This window comes from Eschrichtius robustus, chromosome 11 (assembly GCF_028021215.1).
Source record: "Eschrichtius robustus isolate mEscRob2 chromosome 11, mEscRob2.pri, whole genome shotgun sequence".
NCBI classification, from domain to species: domain Eukaryota; kingdom Metazoa; phylum Chordata; class Mammalia; order Artiodactyla; family Eschrichtiidae; genus Eschrichtius; species Eschrichtius robustus.
Genome location: NC_090834.1, coordinates 56,779,559 through 56,803,959, shown reverse-complemented (window position 1 = coordinate 56,803,959; position 24,401 = coordinate 56,779,559). Strand labels below are relative to the sequence as shown.

The 24,401-nt window shown below is 46.4% G+C and overlaps 1 protein-coding gene across 1 annotated transcript in view; it reads right to left on the bottom strand.

The window, feature by feature from the left end:
• Positions 1–24,401, bottom strand: part of TENM4 (teneurin transmembrane protein 4) — a 396,776-nt gene that overhangs the window by 94,205 nt on the left and 278,170 nt on the right. Inside the window, exons 13-14 of the mRNA XM_068554555.1 lie at positions 14,852–14,998; positions 2,998–3,214 (exon numbers count right to left, since the gene is read on the bottom strand). Coding sequence (XP_068410656.1) covers positions 2,998–3,214; positions 14,852–14,998 — 364 coding nt within the window. The remainder of the gene's footprint in view (positions 1–2,997; positions 3,215–14,851; positions 14,999–24,401) is intronic.

The window sequence follows — 24,401 nt, the reverse complement described above, 5'->3', positions numbered from 1 at the left end:
TAAGCCCTGTATTACGGGTTCAGAGCATGACGATAGAATCCAAGCAGGTAGTCTAACGAGAAAAGCATCTGCTGTCTTGTGTTTGTGGGTTTCCAGTCACTTGGGCTTGTTTTCCATACAAATCTGTTTGGGGATACTCAGTAGTGAATGATAGATAGCTGTTTCTTCTGAATCTAGATCAGTGAGGAGTAGCGGCATAATGATTCAGGCGAATAATAGGTAAAAGGAATTTTAACAGTAACATTTGGAAGCTTCCGTTATCCATTCGTTTTAGAGCAAATACTCTATTCCGGGCCCTGCCCTAAGTAATATAGCTTTGGAGAGATGAATGGTCTCTACTTTCAAAGCATGTTATTTAACTGAAGGTGACAGATATATAAACAATGATCTGGGAGCTGACTTCTACTCCTGCTTCTGCTACTAATCTGTAATGTGATTTTAACAGATAATTTAACCTCTCTGGACTCTGAATCCTCAGTAGAAAATTAAGTAAAATAGATAATGTATCCATCCATCCTCTGTCCCACTGTCCCTCCCCATCGCTCCCCTCTCTCCTTCTTTCCTTCCATCTCTTCATTGTTCAAGGTAATATATCGATATATGTATATTTATCTTGAGCGACTACTAAGTGCTAAAATGAGTGAGATGCAGTCCTGTCCTGGCAGACTCAGTTTAGAGGGTTAACAGACATTTACATATTCACTATATTAAGCCCTTGTCCAGAGCCACGTATCTATCAGTGGCAGAGCCAGGATCTGAAACACAAGTTGGCCTGACTCCAAGGCCTATACTCTTTTCTCCCTGCTGAGCGGTCCATTTCTCCCAGTACAGGTTTCTCAAGTTCCCCACTTGACAGGTTCCTTAAGGCATGTCAGACTGGGAGAAACGATACTGAAATCCTTGGGCGGGTACCGCGTGATTCGTGGCACGTAGGCAGCAGGCTTGGTGAGTGACCAGAGGACACGCAGGGGTCATGGTCCCTGTTGGTACTTATCAGGATGGCATGGTAAGGGCACCCCAAAACAGAACAGCCACTGGCAGCCAACCAGCCATAGCCCTAATCAGATCCTGTAACGGGTCCAGTAAAGAAAGGGTGAGCAAGTAATATTCCCCTTGGTAGGAGTAATATTTCTATCTCCAGTTGACTAGAAGAACTCACACCATGGGAAGGCCCACAAACATACATACAAAATCACACAATTGAATGAAAGAGCAGAAAGCTCCCTACCCAGAGACGAAAGCGGTATTTCTGGCCAAGATAAATGAATAGGTTTTTCCTCACTCTATTTCTGCTCCTGGCTCTGCCACTTGACTAGCCTGTGAATTGGGGAAGATCATGTAACCTCTGAGGTTCTCAGTATTCTCGGGGTAAGTTGAAGGGACTATAAAGTACCTTCATCTCTAAAAAGGTTAAAGTTCGAATGCTTTGACACACTCGTATCATGCCCCTCTTGCTGGGCTCAGAGAACTCCCCTGACTTCACTTCTCCCCTCTTGTCATTGCTCCTTGTGAGGAAGGGCTGGGGCAGTGGAAAGCACGGGCCCTGGAGTCCCAGCTCCATCACGTCCCAGGAGTGAGCCTTCTCCTTGGATTCCCAGTTACTCTCTGGGGATCATAATACTACCTTCCAGGGAGGCTCCCCAGGAGTCCTTCTTAGGTCCCCACTCGGCCCCCTTACACATTTTCCTGGATCCAACTTTTGTGTGCTCATGGTTTCATCTACTGCTTGTTTGTTGATGGCTCACAAATCAAAAACCCCAGCCCTAACCTCTGGGTGAGCTTCAGATTTGCTTCTGAACTACAAATAGACATTTATTCTTGGGTGTTCTACTGAGGTGAGCCCCTTCCTTGCCCTTGCCAAGCACCTGAGTAAGAGACTCTGCTCTCCAGCATCCCTCAGACCCAGCAGATGATGAAGCCCTGCTGATTTCCCTCTTTAAATAGAACTGGGGATGTCATTCATTCTTCCTTTCCCTCATCCCTACCACATCGTCCCCTTAGGGCAGGAACTCTCTTGGCACAGAAGTCATGAACATAGAAGGCACACAGTCTGTGCTGAACTGAACTGGGCTGACTTTTAAAGAAAGCTCTGTGTGCATGAGGTATCACTACCTTGGAAGACATTCAAAATAAATTATCATAAATCCCTCCTTCTTGGATACCTTTCCCAAGTCCACAGACCCTGATCTGGGGAGCAGAGAACAGACAGCTGCCTTTTGCTGGCTCCTGTACACTTACATGCCCCTGGGTCTTTGCACAAGCTGTTCCCTCACCCTGGCACACTCTCTCTCCCTTGCTGAGCTATTTCTCATCTTTAAGACTCAGTTCTTAAGTCTCAGCCTTCCCCCACCCAGGAGCGCCTTCTCTATGCTTCCAGAGTACGCTGGGGGCATATTTCTGGTCTATCACAATGGAACTATTTTTTGTCCCCTTAGTGGGCTGTGAGTGACCAATGGGCAGGGACTGTGCTCCACTCATCTCTGTGCTTCCAGCACAGGACCTGGCACAGAGTAGACCTCAGTAAAAACCTGTCCAATAGACGACACCACTGAACGCTTGTGAAAGAATGCATGGGCGTATGGCCTGGGGTGCCAGCAGATGCACCCCACCCCAGCCTAACAGAATCTCCCGGACATCAGCTCTGAGGGATAAGAGTGTCAAAGCTTTCAGCTCATCTGGAGACCACAGAATCAGTAAGAGCTGACTGCAAAGTGGGTATTGATCCAAGATTCCCCTTGGACCTTTGATTTATTTCCCACTCTCTCCATCTATCACCCAGTGAGGACAAAAAAAACTTTGCTCATAAAAATTCCAAACGCCTTGGATAGCAGTTTTCTAAATGTGGGTACCTGAGGCTGCTTCCCTGCCTCCCCTGACGTTCCATCAAGAGCCTTCAATGCCCACCCTCCTGGCCTCCTCCCACTCCCACCCACCCACACGTGGCCCTGGAGGTGAGCCATTTCCCCTTCAGAGAACCACGGCCAGAGCTGGACTCACCCTCCGTCAAAGGGGTTCTCCCCGGGGATGATGTGTGTGCTGTCCCTGCCCACGAGGAACTTGATTCGGTCGTAGAAGGAGTGCAGGTTCTGCTGGGACACAGGGGCCTGTGTCTCCTGGATGATGTCCAGAGGGTCGGGGGAGCCCAGGCACAGCGGGCTGACGTGACAGAGGGGCTGGAGGCAGCAGTCGGGGTCCATGCAGTCCACCAAGCCATCTGCAGGGGTGACAGAGCATGACGTTTATATGGCTATGTTCAATCAGCATCGTTTGTCCACAGTGCCTTCCTTCATTCACTTCTCTATTTTCCATTCATTGGAAAACTTTATTAAGTGCCTGATACAAGCCAAGGGCTTTGCTGGGCACCAAGTAGATTCAGGTGTCAGATCAGGTCGCAGCCCACTAGCCTAGTAGGAGAAACAGGCAAGTCAGTGGGCAGCGTGACGTGTTTTTTTTGTTTTTTTGTTTTTTTCAGAGAGAGAGAAGGAATTATATATATGAAGGCCCAGAGGTGAGAGGACACACTGAACCGTTTGAGTTGCTAAATTCAAATGCTGGCTCAGAAGGTGAGGGGAACAGCACAAGGTCAGGCTGTGAGGTCGGCAGGAGCAAACAGCTGGGCCGTCCCGGACCAGGTTAGGGAGTTTGCTTTTCACCCTCTGGACAATGGGAGCTACTGAAAGGTGTTAAGCAAGAGGTGATTTTATCTGAAAGTCACTGCATTGCTGAAAGAGCATCCCCTGTATCGTGGAGAGGGGACTGAAGGGGGCCCAAGGTAGAAGCTGGGGGCTGCATGGAGGCAGTGTTGCTGAGATTACGCAGGAGGAAAATAATGGTTCCTGAGACCAGAGCAGTGACAGTGGAGACTGAGAGAAGAGGACGGTTTGGAGAGACGCTGAAGAGGTAAGGCCTGGCGACTGACGGGCTTCGGGGGTGAGAAAGAGGCAGTGCTGGTGGAGGCGGCGAAACTCCCAGCATCTCTCCCGGCCTCGATGCAAATGTGTGGACACCCGGCTCTGCCTTCTGTGAGAGGGGATGGTTTCAGATCACCGGCCAAGCTGCTATTAGCAGAGAATTAATTCTCTCTACCACATGGGTGGATTTCTTTATAGGGCTGAAAATTGTATTACAGCTTCCAGCTTCCCAAAGTGCAAAAAAGAAATTCCACCAGACCACAACTTTTTGGTCTCATTATCCCAAAGCGCTTTTACAGGCACCCAAGAGAATAGCTTAAAATAGATGACAAACCCAGGGATTAGAGGATACTGCCCAAAGTGGGGGACAGGGAAAGCCAGTCTGTGTGCTCTGTAGGCGGAGAACAGTCGAAGCACATGCGTTCCTCTGTAGGTTGGAAATTCTGCCCCTCCTGCTTACCAGCTGTGTGACTTTGGGCAAACCTCCTCACCACCCTGGGGGCATGGATCCTGCTCTGGTTATCTCTGTTGTATCCCCGGCACTTACTACAGGTGTTTAAAACATGACTGTTACATAAATAAATGAAAGAAAATTGAATGAATTAATTGACAAATGAATCAAGGGGATGAAACCAAATGACAGTCCATAAAAGGCAGAAGACCTTTTATTATCTTCATTCAATTCAATTAAACAGTGTGGTATGGTGGGAGGATCGTGTGGCTCAGAGACTGAAGCTCAAGTCCCAGAACTGCGCCTAAGAATGACTCTGGCTGAGTTCCTCTGCTTCATCGCTCTGAGGCCCCGTCTCCTCAACACTGACATACTGTCTCACTTCTGTCTCCATGGGTTTACAACACAGATACTGCCCACCGGAATGCCGCCTATGCATTGGTTAGACTGGGTGCCCTACCCACACAGGCAGCACTCTTAAGCCTCCTTTCTAGCCTTGGGATGTTGTGGCCTCAGGCAAGCTACCTGACCTCCCCAAAACCCAGTTTTTTTCTAATAAATTAGGGCCAAAAATCCCTTGTCTTTCTCTCCCAACTTCTGCATGGTATCCAAGACCTTTTACGCTATGCCCTCCTTGAGGGCAGCACAGTGGTAAAGAGTATGGGCTCCAGAGCAGGACTGTCTGAGTTGAAATCCTGGCTCTGAAACTTACTAGTGTGTGACCTTCGGCAGGTTACTTAAACTCTCTGGTCTCAGTTTCCCACATCTCTTACAAGTGGATTCTTTTTTTTTTTTTTTTTTTTAAATTTTTTTGGCCACACCGCGGGGCATGTGTGATCTTAGTTCCCCAACCAGGGATCGAACCTGCGCCCCCTGCAGTGGAAGCGTGGAGTCTTAACCACTGGACTGCCAGGGAAGTCCCACAAGTGGATTCTAAGAGTGTTACTTAAGTATTTTTTACATAAGTGAAAAACATAGTGTATGTCCCCCAATCTAGCAGAGAACCTGACACATAGGAAGTACTTAATAAAGGTAGCTCCCCTTCCTGACCCTGACCCTAGAACACAGCACACCAAAGTGTAGGGCTGGCTGTCCTTTGTCTGCTCACCAGCCAGATCCATCCTGAGATGTGGAGGAAAGGCCTCCTCTCACTCCAGCTCTGTCCTGGGTCCTACCTTGTGGCTCCTGTCCCAGCTTCCAGATACACCAGCTAACTGCCTAGCCAAGCACCTGTTTTCCCCTGCAGTCGGCGGGCTCCATCACACATTCTCGGGCTGCCTCTGTCAGACATTGCTTAAGCACATAATTACAGCCCAAGCTGAGGGTTATTTGCATTCTGCTATTGATGTTAGCATGACAGATTCAGCTGCCGCATCCATAACTCTGCAGAAATGCGCCATTATTCAATCCCGGCGAGCAGGGACGCTGACCATTAAATCAGCTAGCACAATTGAAGGGCTGTGAAAAGTCATGGCTAATTTGAAATTTTATTAGCTCTTGCCTGCTCTTGTTTACCACCGAAGCGGTCCCTGGAAACCAGTCTTTTACCTCTTTATAAACACTCGGCTCTGTGGCACCTTGGAAGAACTGCTTCCTGCTCTCTGGTCCTGGTTGGAAGGATAGCCAGGAATGATTGCTAGTATTATTAATTTTTGTATTAAATGATGATGATGATTGATGATGATAATCACAGCTGCCACCTACTGAGTGCCAGGCATTGTGCTAAATGCTTTACAGGGAATGTTTTCAAGGAATGTGTCATTGAATCTTCCCAACTCTACGAAGCAGCCACTGTCGCCACCATCACCCCCATTTCAGAGAGGAGGAACCAGAGGTTCCAAGTGGTAAAGTAACTTGGTCAAGGTCACACAGTCAGTGCAGAAGATGACTCAGAATTTGAACTCAGTTCTTTCTGAAAAATAAAAGGTTCTCTGATCCTGAAGAGACTTTTAGGAACTATTTCTTGAGTGGGAAACATGAATCTACGAGTGTTGCTGAAATGCTACCCTTCTGTGCTCTTCCAGCGCCCTGGGTGACCCCCACCACTGCACTCATCTCCCCATATTGTAATTCTCATTTTCTCTGTCTCGCTCCCCACACAATGAGCTCTTGGAGAAGAGCTGCTGCCCGCCTACACCTCCCTATGTTGACTCTCCCCTATCATTCATTTGGCAAATATCTGCTGAGTCGTAAATGTGGGCTAAACCTCCACTAATAGAGACCGTCATATTAAATGAGATACATATTTTAAAAATGAGTAGGGCCCACAAAATTCTTATCAAAGTCTCAGTTTATGAGACCAGCTTCTGTGCAAACCCCTCTCTGTTATTTTCAAATGCAGCATTATGGCAGCCTGCAGCAGGGAATATGGCTGCCCTACGGTAACAGAGACTCTTCCATGGTTTCAGTTTCTTAGGCATAGATGACAAGTTTTAGAAAAGCTGTAGTAAGAGGAAAAAGTATGTTCTGAGGACAGAAAACTAAATTTTGGGATAGATTAGAAATTAGATTAGAAATACATCAATATATGGTTTTCGAGATTCTCTGGTTTGGGCTAATTTGGAGACATTTAGATTTCCCAAGCACTTCTTATCTCACTTAATTGTATATTACACACACATTGGTTGACTTATAAAATGTTTATGTTTCCTATATTTACTATTCCCGTTGGGAGACCCTTGTTATCACAGGAGCAAAAACAAAACCCAAAAACCCATCAGGAAAATAGAGAGGATTTTTCCTTTATTTCCTTCGAAATTTCAATAAAACCCTCCTACACCCTAAACTCTAGCTTTTGGGAAATTACATTTCCCCCCCCACCCCGAGATTTCCTTTGTCCTTGAACTTCTGAAGGCCTCCCCTCTCTCCTTACATGGTGAAAGTGAAGAGGGGCAGATGAAAGTGTCAGGCTCCCGGAGAGTGGGAGGGGCAGCAATGCCACACCCGGCAGGCAGTGGCCTCTGGTGCCGCAAGGCGGTGGGAGAAGGAAACAGCCAGAAAAAAGGCAGAATAGAGATTAAAAAGAAAGACGAAGAAAAAGGAAGGAAGGGAAGAAGCAGAAAAAAAAAAGAAAAAAGGGGCCAGGTCCCTGGGGCACTAAATGAATACTGCAGAGCAGTTCTCGTGCTTGTGACCCTTGAACGTGAAGCCCTCTGGTGCTGAGATGGTGCATGGTGCGTGGGGCACTGGCTTCTGCTAACATTTCCACGTACGTCCTACGCCACCAACTTGAGAATGAGGGCCACACCATTTCCTCTTGCCTCCCTCCCCAGCACCCACCCTGCTGGTGGGTGTCAACTGACCTTGGAGAGGGGCAAGTGGAGAAAAAAAAAATCCAGGCTAGAAGCCTGAAGGCAGGGTTCCTTCCCTGAGTCTGTCACTCTCTAGCCATGAGACCTTGGGCACATCCCTTCCTATGTCTGAGATGCAATGTATTCACGTCAAACCAGGATAATAAGCTCTGGCAACCTCTCAGGATTGCTGAAAGTTTCCTGGGCCGTGAAGAGTAAATCAGTAATTCAACGAAAGAAGTCTTGGAGTCCTTCACCCTCTGCAGACGGTTGCTATGGCACAGGAATGAATGAAGTCCTCTGCCATCAATTGCGGTGCTGACTAGTGGTGGCTTCCTATTCGTGTTGTGACCTTAACAGATGCCAGGGAGTGGTGGGACTTTGGGTAACCATCTCCCTCTCTGCTGTCAGTGTCCTCATCAATCGTGGGGGGCGGATGGGGCAGCCTCTGGGGCTAATCTTCCTGACAGTCACCTCCTGGACTTTCTATGCCACAGGCCCATCTCCCCTGGTGGCTGGCCTGCTGGAACTTTCACAGGAAGTGACAGGCGGGCACGAGAGTTCTATCGTAGGTGGTGACTCAGCTGGCCTTCTCATCTTTACAAAAGAAGACACTGGGGTCAGGTTAGGTGATTTACCCAACGTCATACTGCTAGTGAAGTGGCAGAGTTGGGACTCTGGTCTCTTCTCTTTCTCCAAAACCAGGCACTAGTCCACAGTCTACATCTCTTTCCCTATTAGTGCTTTGGACATCCTGGATCCCCCAGCCCTGTCTCCCATCCACAGAAGGCAGAAAATGACCTACGTCTTATCCTAAATGCATAGCACATTGCCTTGTGCACAGTGAGCATATTTGTTGAATGAATGAAAAAAATGAATGAATTACGTGAGGATCCCAAATCAAACAGCTCCATCAGTTGGATGGGGCTCATCGAGGGCTGTGAGGCATGATGAAACCCCACCGCCACCCCGGGAAGAGCTCGTTCCTCTCCTTAGAAAGGAGGCACAGGGGACAAGTCTGCTCTGTTCCTTCAGTGTCTGTCACATGGCTGGCAGGCCCTGCGCTAGGCACTGGATAGACAAGAAGAAAATAGAGTCATGTCTCCAAAGGATTTGGTGTGGTGGGTCAGATAGAGATAACCGTGTGCTGGGAAAGAAGGAAGCAGAGGGGGCTGTGGAAGTCCAAAGGTGGGAACCCAACGTGGGCTGAGGGCTGGAATATTTCCTGGAAGATGGAATGTTTAAACTGAGACTAGAAGGAGGGCAAGAATAAGCCAAAAGGAGAGCAGAGCTGGGAGCAGGTTTGGGAAGTTTGTGGACTAGCAAACTCTTTTCATCAGAGTTGTCTGCATGGTTCCTTAACCTGATGGTCCCGTGGACAGTATCTAACAAGCCCACCCAGCTCTCTGCAGGCTTAACTCCTCCCCGGGCTCGACAGCCCATCAGCTGGTCTCATCTCACAGCTGCCTGCAGTCTGGCCACAGAAGTGTTTTGCAGCCGGCTGTGAGCACAGCATCTGGGGAGGCCCCGGGGGATGGTGGGTGGAACGTGCCTCCCTGTCTGTACACACCTGGGAGAAGTTTTTGTCATTTGCTAGAATAAATTCTGTGCCTTCTTTGAAAAGGCTTGCAAAATCTTTATCTCCTCCTCAGAACCCAGGATATTTAAAGGTCAATTTCGCTCTTGTCTCTTATCACAAGAAATGTGGTTTAGAGATAGTCTGAAGTGCGGCCAAATTCTTTGGCTTTATGTGAACTCTCCATGCCAACAATGGGAGATGGGGAGGAGAAGGGAGGACAGAGAGCTCTGTTCTTGGTTTTACTGAAATTTCTCCTTCCAGGTTGCATCTATCAATTACCTGAATTGCAATCCATGATTGTCTTTTTATGGGACCAACAGTTTCCTAAAGAGATGAACACACCTTGAAGCTGCTTAAAGATCCTTTATCAAAAGGGGTCTGAGTGCTTAAATTCCAGTGGGCTTTCTCTCTTGGCTTCTTCTTTTTAAACACAGGTTCCATCCTCATCCTAGCTTTCCCACTGATCCACTGGATGACTTTGGGAAAATCATGTCAGCTCAGTGAGCCTCGGTTTCCCTGCCTATAAACATCTGCCTTGCAAGTGTGTTGTGAGGGGCTGGAGGTTATGGACACAGAGTGTCCAGTGCAGGGCCTGCCCCTTAGAGATGCTCTCTAAACGATGGCTGTTGTCTTCCTTTATGTACATTTGAATTTTTTTCCTTCCAGCAGTAAGCGTGTAATAGTTTGGAATACAAAATTTAACTAAGACATGAAAAAGGTCAAAATACATTATATGGAGAAACACAGTATAATCATAAGTATAAAAAGTAGAGGATAAAATTATATAGAGGACATAATTCCAAGTTTTAAAAATAATCATTTATATATGAATATATATTTATTTTATAACAAACATCATGTTTCTGTGATTACAGGTGGAAAGGAGCAGGAGAAAGAAAACTGACATTTGCAGGTGATGAACTGAGGCTTAGAGAAATTGAATAACTCGCTGAAGGTCATGCAGCCAGCAAATGGGGGAGCAAGGATTTGAATCCAGACAATGTAGGTACAGATCCTGTACTTTTAATCACTGCGGTGTGTTGCTTCTCAGGTGCTTTAGATACATCACCTGTAATCCTCATAGCAACCCTGCAAGGTAGGCCTCACTATTCTTATTTTACAGTCACACAGCATCTCTGGGTCACAGTTTCTCCGTCTCTGAAATGGGCATGAATGCCCCATCAGAGGGTCAGTGTGCAACGCACAGGAAGGTGCACGTGACAGCACTTCACAGAGGGCTTCCTAAAGGGCGCTACATGCATAGGGATCATCTTCTTCGTCAAATGGGCCACACAGAGGAATTCGCATTTTGTGGTGAGTCCGGGCCTCTGCTTGCCAGCCTGCCTTGCTGTTCCCCCTCAGCAGCCAGGGCTCGGGGTGAATCTGGAGGCAGGCTAGGTTGACTGGGCAGCCCTGACAGAGGATTAGGAGACTGGGAGTAACTAAGTCATATCCAGGATCTATTCCCCGCTTTAAAAATGTAGACAACGACCACAAGTGAAAACAGAAACAAACCAATGAAGCTAAACCCAACTCGGCCATATTGTGTAACTTTTTTTTTGGTCTCAGTTTAAAAACACTGCCAAGAACATTCTTAATGAAGCTTGAAATTCCAGTTTAATTTGTAAAGGACTGCTTTAAGCCTAGCAAATTGGGAAAGAAGAGAAACCAGAAGTTCTCAGATCAGAGCCACGGTCAGGGTTACGATAGAGCTGTGAGTTCGAAGTCTGGGCACACTGAAAAGTTCTCATGTGGCCAGACCTCACAGACTGTGCAGTTTCTGTCACCTGCCAGCTGTGTGACCTGGGCAAAATACTTCCCCTTACTAAGTCCTAGCTTCCTCATCATAAGAAAAGAGTATGGGGATAAGAATATCATACACCTCCCAGTGTTGTTGGATGGGTACACAATTGCTTTGCAAACGGTAAAATGACATATAAGTTATCATTGTCATCCTCTGGTCGGCTCTGTGGTACTGCTGTAGCCTATTTAAATTCGAGTAAGTACTCACACTACGTGTCTAGGAGGAGGATAAAGCACCAGGAGGAGGTGGTCCATAAGATCACACAGGATGGCCCAAGAGTCTTGGGTCCTACCTAGTCCAGCTGTGTTAATGACTTTCTGTGTGACTTCGATGCGTATGACGTCACATCCCCTCTCTGGGCCCCAGTTTCCCGGTCTGTAATGTGCAGGGGAGTAGAAGGAGGGAGCTGTAGTCTTTGTTCTCTGTCTCCTCCAGTCCTGCTACTCACGTTAACCTCTGCTAATCCCTTCTCCAAGCCCCTGAGTCACATCCGCCAAAAACAATCTCTCAGCGAGACGCTAACATTTTTTTCCCTCCACCCTGACTTATTTATCTGGGATTATGCTGTGTCCCACATCATGGCTGAAATAAAGGCACCTGTTTCATTCTACCTCCATAAGATTTGGTTGTTTGGATAACAATTCCTTCCAAATAACTGTGAGCTTCCTGAGGGAGACAGACAGGGTCACGTTCATCGGTCTTGATATCCTCTCAGAAAGGAGTGTGGTACCCGGTAGACAGCAGAAGCCTAGCAAATGTCTGCTTGACTGAACTGCAGACGGCCAACTGCTAAATCTGGCTCACCCCTGTGCTGCCGTGCACAGCCTGCCCTGCTTCTCCCTCCACTAAAACTGTCCCCGTTTGGCCAAGACCCAGAGGGGCCAGTGAGGATAGTCTTGCCCCCTCCGGCGCTTGGGGACAGTCTAACCCTTACGGTTGTTTCATCTGTGCCACCCTGCAAAGTGGGGACCCTCTGCCCCTTCCTCTTGGCTCCCCCAATGGGTAGAGAGCCCACCAAACTGAGAGGGTCCTGAGGTGAGACATTCCCTCATTTCTCAGTTGAGAACCCAAGGCCAAGCTCCCTCAACAGTCTGGTCTCCCCAGCTAGCTGTCTTCCCCACCATGACGATCCATGGGATGTCTTCCTGGCTGAACTGGAAGCCCCGTGGGACAGGGGCTACATCACGGTTCCCAGGAGGGTACCCAGGCATTTGATGACATCAGTTGAATGAGTGGATGCTCCTTTATTACAGCAATTACCCCACTGCATTGCAACTGGTGCTGTTTCTCTCTCCAGGCTGTGAACTTCACAAAGGCAGGGACTGTGTCTTATTTGTCTCTGAAGCCCCAGGACCCGGGATAGGGCCCAGTGCAGAGCAGACATTCAGTTAATGTTTGCTGCGTGAGTGAATGAACTCAAGTTACAGTAGTACTATTGTATGGCTTTCGTAAAACGTATGTAAAAGCTCATTCCAGTCCATGACATGCTCCGTAAACGGAAGAGGTATATTCTCCTCCACTTGGGGATTTTCTCATTGTTCTTTTCCACTTCGTGCTGGTTCATCTCCATGGCGGCTGGAGAAGGCTCTGTTCCCCTGGGGTGGGGATCAGCCCTGTTTCCTATGATGAGAAGCTCTTTCTCCCACCAAAGCTGTGGGGCTTTTGGCTCCTGTGTGCCCATGCTCCCTGTCAGCACTGGGAGGGCTGGCTCTGAAGGATGGTGAACAGAGGGTACGCTGGCATTGTGTTTCATGTGAGGGGGTAAATGAACCCTGTTTTATAACTTATTCTGGTATGCGTGGTACGGCGGAGTGCACCCCCTCCCCACATTTCTCAGGGACATTCAGTTCTTTTGCTGCCCAGATAGTCAACAGCCTCCTGAAAGCTTTGGCCAAGACCCTGGATTCCTGAGAAGGGAATGACTTCACGGTACGGCTCCTCTCCCTTTCTTTTCTAACTATAGGAATGTCATTGCTGGTCATGGAATTGCGTCTACACAGGCAAAGTGAAGGGGGGGAGTTAGGCAGATAATTTAGGCTGACATCTCTTCCCTATGAAGAGCCAGTACGACTGCACTTTATCTTGCCTGAAGACAGGGCTACTTGGTGCCCTTCCGTGCTTTGCCCATGATGTTTTCTCCCTCCTTTCCAAGAGACGCCTGCCTGCTCAAGCTTCACCTTCTTGATGAATGTCTTCCTACTCTCACAACAGCCAATACAGAAGTCTGCAACTGCCCTTATCACCGTCCATTAGCACTTAACTTTGGTCTCCCTCCCTCATTTGAGCTCCTGAAGTGTGGGGACCAGACTTACTCATCTCTGTGCCTGGCCTAGCGCCTGGCTCCGTAACAGGAACCCTGGATATTTATGGAGCACAGAATGAATGAGCTCCACAAATCTCAGACTGATTAAGGGACATTTCAGCCCTGTGAGATCTCAGGAGGAGAGCAGGGACCCACTGCCTCTGCCTGGCTACCATGACCCAACCCCACGAGCTCCTTGTCGACAATTACCCCACGGGTCCCAGGACTGGGTGCATCAGGCCCGACCACCTCCTGGATTCAGGCAGCAGACCGAAGGACTGTCTCAGACAAAGACCAGCGGCCTGAAACAGCCCAAGGTTGCCGGAGCCAACTCAAGGCAAATGAACCAGAGTAATCACAACAGCACACACTTGGCCTTTTAATCCTTCTGGTGTTTTGAGATTGTAGAATCACCCTAAGTAGAAGGTTCCCAAAGGTTGGGATGCTGAGTTTCTGGCCTGTTGATTTCCTACTCTGTGCAGTACATCAGAAAGTCCCTTGGTATAAATATGAGGGAGCTGCATAAACACATCTGGAGTAGGCCAACTGTTAGGCCATCATTAGAAAGGAAGGATTAACTGTTTTGATCTTTTTTTTTTTTTTCATATCTCCATCTTTTTCTTCTCCTAGTAACCCCTTGAGATCGGTAGAGTCAGGAGGAATCAACCCATCTTCCAAGTGGGAAAGCAAAGCACACTGTGTCCGTATTTATACAAGTTCCACACAACAGAAAGACAAAGGCTAATTCTAGGACTAATATAAAGACTGGAAGGGCTCTTATGATCCAATGGCCTCATTTTATAAATAGGGAGTGTGAGGCCCACTGACATCAAGTAGCTTGCTTAAGGACACACAGAGCACCAAAGACAGAATTGGGATTAGAACCCTGGACTCTTCACTCTCAGCTAATAAAAGTTCCACAAGACTAGGTCTCCCTTCCTTAGGGTTCTGACTGCCCAGCACTTGAAAAAAACCCAACAGCAAAGACAAATTCTACTACAAACCCACAGGGACAGAAGGTGTGGAGGCAAAGGTGGCCCCCAGCATGCTTGGTGAGGGTTACCACCAGAATCAGGGGAGAAGGGACCTTGACAGAGGCAACTCAACCTCCCTCCCCTGGAGAAGCATCCTTTCTGCCACTTTCTGTGGTACAGAATTGGGTGGCCTTTTCTTGTCCACTTCCGATGGCGGTATCTCGTAACTTTGCCAGGCAACTCATTCCATTAATGAATTCCTAGAAAATTCCTTCTTCCATATGCCTTCTCCTCTGCACTTGCTCTCAGAGGGTAGCTAATTTTGTTTGCACCAGCTAATTTTAATGAGTTCAAATGGAACAACCAGCGATATGCACTCAATTCCTTAGATGACATGTGCCGTTTTATGCCTACCCTGCAGGCCCCCTTGACTGGACAGCTGGTGTGCTGGTGGCCTGTTATCTCAGTAATGCCCACCCTCCACTCTGTGCTTCCCACAGCCCTGGAGATGCACAGCACCCATGGGTGCCAGAGCCCTACCTCCATCGTTGTCTTTGCTGTCACCACAGGCGGTTTCCATGGACGTGTCACAGCCAGCTCCTCTCCAGCCCAGCTGGCAGACGCAGTGCCACCCATTCAGGTCCAAGGTACATCTGCCGTTGCCATTGCACAAGCCAGGGCAACCCTCTGCAAGGCAAAGCACACGGAATCAAGGTAGGATCATCCACAGCCAACTGGTCACACACATGCACACTCTGCCTGTCAACTTACAAAAGGCTTTCACATTCATCAGCACACTGATGCCCTCAGCACCGGGGGAGGCCTATCATTAGAACTGCCACTTTACCTCTAAGGCAACTGAGACTCAGAGGTGGAAGGCCTTACTAAGGATGCACAGTCAGGACGAGACGCTGTCAGGACGTGGCAGGCATAGGTCTGAAACCCACACCTTCTGTATCTGAAACCCCCTCTTTCAAAGGTGATCAGGATTCTACAGCAGGAGTCAGTGGATGTGGGCTCGTCCAAATTTGATCAGCGGAGCTTTCTGGCTGATCCTTGCTCCTTGCTCACTCTTGCCTGTTTTTCCTGTCTCTGGTGGCTGTGTGGAACAAAGGAATCATCTCTCTATTTACTCCTCTTGCCCCCTCAGCACTTCTGGGTCTCATTCTAAAAGGCTGTACTTTTTTCAGGCCTTGTTACTAGGTTCACTGTACTGAACCTTAGGCTTCTCATTTATTTTGTCCTATTTTCTCCTGAACAACTGTCTTTGCTTTCAGGAAGAGTCCTGGAGTCTTTTTTTCCCCATCTTATCTACAGCCAGTAAAGGGAACCCGGATGACTGCCACGAGAGAGACTAAGTAGGGCTGTGTGTGATTGCCAGTGCAGGTTTGGGCAGGCTTCCCTTCCCTAATTTTCTTCATCTGTACATCTGTCTGCCTGTCCGTCATTTATTAAGCACCTTCTCTGGGCTAGCACTGGAGGTACAGAGATGATTAAGACCTAGTTCTTATTCTTGAAGAGCATGTAGCCTATCAAAGGAGACAGGTTGGTATAAGCAAAATATTTCACTGCTAAGCACCCTGAGGGAGATGTACAAAATACGGTGGGAACCAAATACAGGAGTGGCCATCTGTCTGAGAGGGCTGTGGGTGATTTAATCAAGGAGGGTCAGGCAATATTTAGACTTCACCTTAGTTCTGCTTTGACTATATCATAAGGTGGGGAGTTATTATGCAAGCAGATTTGCAGGTTTTTGTTGACCACCTTTTCAAACCCCTCTCTCTCTGAGTCTGTAGCTTAGAAATCTAGGCCTGAGAATCTGTGAAGTTACATGGTTTACTCCAGCTTCTATGTTGCTGCTTGGTTTTCATTCAAGTCCTCCTTTTAACAAATCTGCCAATTCTTTTCTCAGAGGGGCTATCAAAATATTACCTCCCTGGGATGTCTTCTCTGGCCCTGCTCAGTCTCAGGGAAAGGTATGGATGTGAAAGCACTCTGCCATCTATAAAACTTGTTTTATTATTAGGAGCAGCAAATACAGCTACAAACTGAATTTTCTATCATGAAATAAGTGAAAACTGACCCATTATTCTTAAATGGGACAAATGTGGATGTGGCTGTCTGACATAAGACTTAGGCCAAGGTAGGCACTCACTAAATGGCCGATCAAATAGAATCTAAAGCTGTAGTGTTTCAAGGCCTTTTGACAGTTGACTGTTCTTACAAAGTAAAAGAAAAGAACATGTTCATTTATACTTGAGATGTTCAATACCAATCAATCAATCTGGCCACTGTGTTCCATTCAAAGGAAGAAACATTTACGGAGTGTGTACTCTGAGCCTAGGAGGGATTCCTGTGGAAGTTTTGAAGCAAATGTAGATTATGGGGTCACAGCAGAAGCCTGCTGGGAAAGGTGGGAAGCCAGCAGCATGGCCACCCCAAAAGTGATCGAGAAAAGCAGTTGAAAAGTGCAGGAGCAGTGCTGTGACATGCAGGTGACCGCCCAGGCATTCTGATTCAGTAGCTAACACCAGCCACCCCTCCTGATCTAAGCAAATACAGACTCCCTCTTTCTCCAATTAGTCCCATTTAAAGTTTTGTCCATCCAGCTGAGACTTTAAATTAAGCCTCCTATGTATTTGAGATCAGTTTTGGAGGAAGAAGAGTCCAATCGTTTAGAACGGTAGTAGACTGCTTTCTCTTGCTCCAAGATGTAGCCTCTTGTAAGATGCAAATAACATCTCTTATCTAAGAGCACAAGCTTGGGAGCCATATCAAAGGCTGGCTCTGTCACGCAGTGGCTTTAGGACACCAAGGCACCTTATTTAATTTCTCTGAGCCTCAGTCTACTTATAAAATGGGGTTGGTGGGAGGATTAAATAAGATAATGTATGCAAGATGCACAAAGCCTGACATACAGTTTGAACACAGTATCTGAATCTTCTACTCACCTTGACCTTCTCTCTAGTTTAGTAGAGGGACTATAATATCCTAAGTTGTATCCCTAACCTCAGGTAGGGGTCATAGAAAGGCAAAATAGAAAACTGAGGCAGTTATCTAGATCAGAGTTGGCAAGCTTTCTCGGTAAAGGTCCAGATAATAAATATTTTAGGCTTGTGAGCCATATGGTCTCTGTTGCAATTACCCAACTCTGCCATTGTAGCTTGAAAGAAGCCACGTACAATTTATAAATGAATGGGCATGGCTGTGTTCCAATAAAACTTTATTTACAAAAACAAGTGATGAGCCAGATTTGGTCTGTGTGCTGTAGTTTGCCAAACCCTGGTTTAGATGCTTCAGAAGAGTGATGACAATGCCAGTTGCCATATACTGAAGGTCTCATATGGCTTGCCACTGTGCTAGACATTCTACATATATTATTTCCAAACTAAGTAACTTTTGGTTATATTTTCCAGATCCTTATTTTCTAGGGCAGTGCCAATTTCACACCATTTAATCCTAAATTTTTAACAAAAACCATGTGTTATAATACAGTATGGACTTTGTACCTAGACAGACCTCAGTTTAAATCCCAGCACCACCATTTTACTTACTACCTGTGTGATGACTGGCAAATTATTTAACTCTCTAAGCCTCAGTTTTCTCATCTGTAAAATGGAGGTAATATGTAATTCAAAGAGTTGTTAAGAAGATTAATGGGATAATGTATATCAATTATTTAGCACAGTGGGTAACACTGGTAGGTATTTAATAAATGACAGCTGCTATTATTATTATTGGGTTTATTTGTTTTAACATTGTATAACTTCACTAAGAAACTCACAAACTAGAAAATAACCCTTTGCGAGTCCAAACTGTGTCAATGTTTGGGTCAAAAGCTGTAGTCCTCATAAATACAAACCTTGCCAGAGGGAGCTGAGACAAACCCAGCGACATGGTCATGGGGCCAACACGCAGCTCAGCAGGAAGCAGCGAGACGGGTTCAGGGTCACGAGTCTCACACCAGGCCCACCGTTTCATGCTTTCCTAGCACTCTTTCCCCCTGAGAGCAACTGTCCCGAGCATACTCAAATTATTAATTTTGCAATAGTTTACTGCCTTACTCCCTCCAATAGAATGTAAACTCCATAAAGGCAACTTTGGACCTAATCCAGTGCCTTGCATGTGGCCAGTACTCGGTATATATTTGTTGAAATGAATCAATGAATGAGGTGGGGACCTAGGTTCTGCCTGACTAAGTTGTGGGATCTTGGGAAAGTGATTTTTCCCCTTTTGGCCTCAATTTCCTCAACTATGAAATGAAGGTTTGGATGAGATGCTCTGTTAGGTCCCTCCAGTACAGTCACCCAATAGAGAAGGTCAAAACAACTTCAAATTTGATGATTTTGTTCTTAATTTCAACAAACTTTACTTAACACCTACTGGACACCAGGCATGTGTTAATTCTGGGGTATACAGAGCTGAGAATATCGCCTCTGCCCTCAATATTTTTATATTCTATTTATCGATACCCTTTGTTCCAGGGCAATTTAAAATGGATCTTATAATCTCAAACAATACTTCTCAAAGTGAATTCTTTGAACTACTAGTTCTATGAGGTCCTCAAATACAAACTTCTGTAAGTCTGGAAAACAATATATCCTATATTCTTATCCTAGAAAGTCACACTAAATATTAATACACTAAAGGCTCTGGGAAGTCTTATAATAAAGAAACCTGCTTATCTGAGTATCAGAACGCTTTCCTCAGAACTATTCCTCCCCTACCCACAACCATTTACAATAATGCAGAATATTCCATTCCACAAAACCCTCTGTGGGAAGCTCCTCTTAGCACACAGTGCCTGGTGCAACCCATTCTGTGCTGCTCTTAAACTGCCAGAGGAGCCTGTGTTCCTGGGGAGGGTAAGCTCTACATGTGAAATCACAGGAGCACTCTCTCAGCAGTTTCTTAAAATGGACCAGGTTCTATCCCGAGGGTCTGCACTGTCCTACCAGTTTCAGGGTTTCAGAGAGAACTGTAGTACCTGTGGCTTGAATGAGGTTTGCTCTCAAGCAGGAATTTGCATCTGGGATCATCACACCCCCATTAGCCAGTATGAGGAAGCCTCCTCTGGGGGACTTGCTGACTTTCTTAAAGCAATATGCCCATCTTTACCCATTGCTGAAGCTCATTAATTACACAACCCTGAAATTCATCAATAATTCAGAAAGCCCAAGTGACATTAACAATCCCCTCTGGAACGACTCATACCAGGCGTTTGCCAGAGCCAAAATAATGTAATTTTAAGGTTTAGAGAAGGGCTAATAAGCTTTTGAAAAGAAACGATGCCCTTTAAATGACAGGGGACCACTTTATCTTCAACCTCCTGCTTAAGCCTAGGAAGAAGCCTCCCTTGAAGCCAGAAGACTTTTAGAATCCTTGAAGGTATTTATTTTTTACTTAAGTGGTAAAGCAGCTATGCAACACACCTAACACAACAAATGTCCCATTTATGTTTCTCTGTCTGGTTTTCTTGTACTTTTTCATCCCTACAGTCACTTCCCTAGACGAGGTCACCATTTCGTCCCTCCTAGATGACAGCAACAGTCTCCTAACTGGTCTCTTTGCCCCCAGGTGTTCCTTTTCAACTCTTTTCCACAATATGGCCAGATGGATCCTTCCAAATCACAAATGTCATCAAGTCATTATCCTGCTTTTAAAAGCCTTCAGTGGCCTCTCATATGCTTGTTACGGCCCACGGTCTTGGTCTATGAGGCCCTGCCTAAGTTGGGGAGAGCTCTTCTTGCTAAGTGGCCGTGGGACTTTCTCTATCACAATCGTCATCATACTTTGTTGGAATTATTTGTTTTAGTGTCTTCTCTGCTAGGCTGGGACCACTTCCGTTGTGTGGCATCCACATTTCCTGGCACTTAGGAGGAGTTCAACATACTTGTTGAGTGACTGTTGTTTCCTCAGTGTCTTCCAATGCAAGTAGAAAGCAAAGAACAAAAGCTGGTTTGTCTCTATGAACTGCAAAATATTCTACTCTGAAAAGTCTGGGGTTTGCATTATATTGGCCTCTGAATTCTTTTTTGGGGGAGTTACTAGTACCCATTATACCAGAAAGCCAGCCAGATGGGGGCTTGGTACAGACCTAGATTTTGGCAAGAAACATTTGTCTTTTAAAGCAAGTTATGATTCACCGACCTAATCCAGCTCAAGGTTTGGTGATATATTTTCTGAACTAAAGATCAGAACGGGTGGTTTGAGAGAATACGGGTCACTTCCTGGTGAGGTTGCCAGTTTGGAAGACAGTTTGGGGAAGAATTTTGGAAATTAATGGGACATTCTTGGTGACTTACCGTGACAGATGAAAGAATACTGGAAATACGGATTAGGCCAGGAAATACAAAATCCTGGTTCTGCCACTTACTAGGAGTGTGATCCAGAATGGGCCACTCAGCTTCTTCAACTTTTAATTTCCTTTTCCAATCAAATGAGTACAACTATTCACTTGAAAAAATTCACAGGACTCCCTCAAGACTCATGGATATGGAAAAACTTCACAAAGTAGGAAAAAAAATCCACCAGCTATTAAACTTAATCCATACTGAGGATTCCTCTGATAATGATTATGTGTGAAATGCCTATTTTAAAGAGACTCAGAGGTGCTACTCTTTCTTGCTGGAATAATTTTATTCTTGGTTGAAGGCCAGTACGTGAAATGCGAGGAACCTTGCTTCTCAAAACCATTGGATGGGCCCTAGGACCACCTTTGCTGTATTTGGCAAAGATATTCCAGTTGAAGAGCATTTAGCCACTTATGTTTCCCTAAAATCCTTTCCATCACTTTTTAAGCAGCAGTTGCTATCTCTTACTAAAAGCCAATTTAACCTTTTTCTTTACGATTTCAAAAATTAGTCTGGTTAATGAAGTCCTTCTCCAAATTACGGGTGAGGCTAAGAATATGATGATAAAAGAGCACAGCTAACATTTATTGAGCATCATTCGTGCCCACGTGCTAAGCACTTTACATTCATTACTTTAATCAATACTCAAGACAACCCCACCAGGCACGTCCTGTTATCCTCATTTTATAAAGACTCTGAAGGGAAGAGAGGTTAAGAAACATGCCCAAGGTCATCCAGTTCATTAAGTATTGGAGTTTGGATTCAAACTCAGGCAGTCTGACTTCAGAGTATGTTTCCTTAACCAATGAGCACATATTTGGTGCCCGGTGCTGTGTGAGGGCTTGAGGATAAAAAGCTGAAGATGGCATGGTATTTCTCCCCCAGAAGCTTGGAGCCTTTCTGGAGCACACATATCTGATCATTCTGAGACTTATTCCTAGAGCAATGAGGCCTCTTTGGAAAATTGGGTACCGTCTACTTAATGTAAATGCTTAAAACAGAAGGAATTACTTGGCCTGTAGGGAACACTCGTCAACGATAAAACTTACCAAAGTCAGGCCTTCTCTGAAAAGGAAAAAAAAATCCAAACAAACAGACCATTCACTCCCTGAGGTCAGGGCTCTGTTTTCCCCCATTTCACCAGAGCCTGCCACCGTATCTAGCACACAGTACTAGTACTAGTGGGAATGGAGTTCTTAAGATTTCTTAGTTCGCTCTGGGGTCTCTTCCTGTCTCAGGCCACCCACCCTGGTTCCCAGCATCTTCATTCTGATGGACCAGGGGCCATAAGGGATGGGCAGGGTGACATGAGATGGGGTAGAAAGGGTGAGGGGGTGTATGTGTGTATGGGGAGAGAAGGACAACACAGCACAGTGGTAATGTCACAAAACAGACTGAGCACCTGGGGCAGGGGAGAATGACACTCCAGGTATATCAACCATCTTGTGACCAAAACCCCTCTGCCCTCTGGGCAGTGGCTGCTGTGACAAAGCCGGGGATGTGGCAGCATTGAGACACCTTGCTTATGGGGTATATATACATTTCTAGATACGCATTTCTTCTGTCTGTTATGCTCATACACAAGCACACACACAAAGACAATAGGAAAATAGAGGAAGGAAGACCATACCTTTAACTACCCTATCCAGATAGTGCGCTTGGGAAATAAAAGACAGCACATTTAAGGTAGGATCGAAAAAGTGCAATACTGCCTGTCACGTGACCATGCCAGGTGGTAAGGAGACAAAGGGGGCTGCACCCCACATTTGGGACGGACCTGCCAGGGTGGGGAAAATAAAACCAAAGACAGGACAACACGAGAGAGAAAGAGGGAGAGCAAGCACATTCTCCAGGAAGGGCCAAAAGGAACGTCAACTCACTCTGTGATCCAGGCGTTTGGAAATGTGATCATATAAATAAGAAGACATATGGATAAGGAAAACAGCAGAAAAAGGAGGATGGGAAGCTGCAAAAGTGGCTACACTCCTGCTCCATCAGCTTTATGGAAAACTAGAACTTGCCCCTCTGTCTACCCAAAGCAGCATCCACCTTCCCTCCAGGGGATGCAGCGGGACAAGAGCGAGGGCACCCTGCATGGGCAGAGGTGACCCCAGGAGGTTGGAATTCGGAAATAGGCAAAATGTGAGTCACCCCTGATATACACTAGGGAAGTAGGTTGAGTCTTTGGTCAAATATACTGCTAGCTTATCTGTTTGCCATTCTTGTGTTTTCCATGGACACATGTGCCCACATAGACTTGAATGCAGAATGCGTGGTGTTCTAAGTAAGACGCATCTCTCCTTTGCATCTTACACAGAATGTGAGGTGCAGGTCAATGGATGTTGCTGTGAAAGACAAGAAAAAGAAAAGAAAACCTGACTCCTTCTCAATGCTGATTAACTTAAAAAGGTAGAATGACGTATGCTCTGTTTTCCAACGCATACATCATTGTTACCATCACACATCATCACTGGGGGGTTATATCCAAGCACTGAATTATTTGGCAATCTAAGGTTTTGCTCATTTGTGAGGATGGGTGCCAAATGTGGCTCTGAACTAAACCTACTGTGCGTATACATGGGTGCCTGGCTGTGTGCTTGGGGCAGGGCAGACCTCTTCATTCCCAGCATAAATCAGTCACAGCATTTCACCTTCCCTATTGGGCTGTGGTCACAGCCATTGGAGGAGCTTCCCTAGCACCTCCTTCTCTATACCTCCCCCACATGTGTTCCCACAAAGGCTGGCGAGATGGCCATTTCCTGAAGGGCTGATGCTTTCAGCCGGGCTGGTCCCCACCCTTAGCTCGATTTCACACGTGAATCGAAAGTCCATACGAGAGGGCTCAACTGCAATGGTGAGGCCTTATCTGGAAGCCCTAGGGTTCTATAAACTGTAAGAACATTCTTATTCTCTCCATAAAAGAAATATAAATTTTATGTTTTCAATCCTCTGGATAGGACAGACACTGTGGCTGTTCATCAATATATATTTGCCTCCTACGACTGGTGGATGAGAGGGTATGTTCTTAGTTCAGGCATCCATGTGGTCTGTGCTTCAAGGTGAAATATGCTCCCGGAGGCTGCAGAGCCAAGTGGAAACTTGGGAAGAGGAGTTTTCACTGGGTCTGCACGCTTCCCCTTCATTCTTACAGATGCTGCACAGTCCATAAGCTAACAGGATGTAAGAAGGGAAAGCGAAGGGGAGTGTGGAATGACAGACAGTGAAAAACAGGGTCGGCCCACATGAAGAACAACCTAGGAAACATCTCTGGTGAAGGCGAAGACTTTCTCGATTCTTGGTTCATCTGTCACTTGCGCCTTAGTCAAGCTCATTCATCTAATTTTGCAAAGTGATCTAACATTTCTTAGACATCATCTCCCAGGATACGCCATCGGGGAAGCACAACACACAGGATCTCCTGGCTCAGCTGGTGTTCTTAGCTTTCCGATCTGCAGAGTTTTGTGGAGGGTCATAATCACAGGTTCTGGTAATAACACTGAACCCAGCTACAGAGGAGATGGAGTGAGCCTAGATTTCTCTCACAGGGTTGGCAAGGATGACTCGGCTGGATGAGACGCCATCACTGGGATTCAAATGACCACACCACAGCGCAGTATCCACTTGGAGGGAGTTCTCCGACCAGAAAAACGTCTCCAGACTTCACGGTGATATCATGGCTCTGGTGATGAGTAGAGATTATATCCACTATATAGGCTAATCTCCCCAAACCCAGGGGC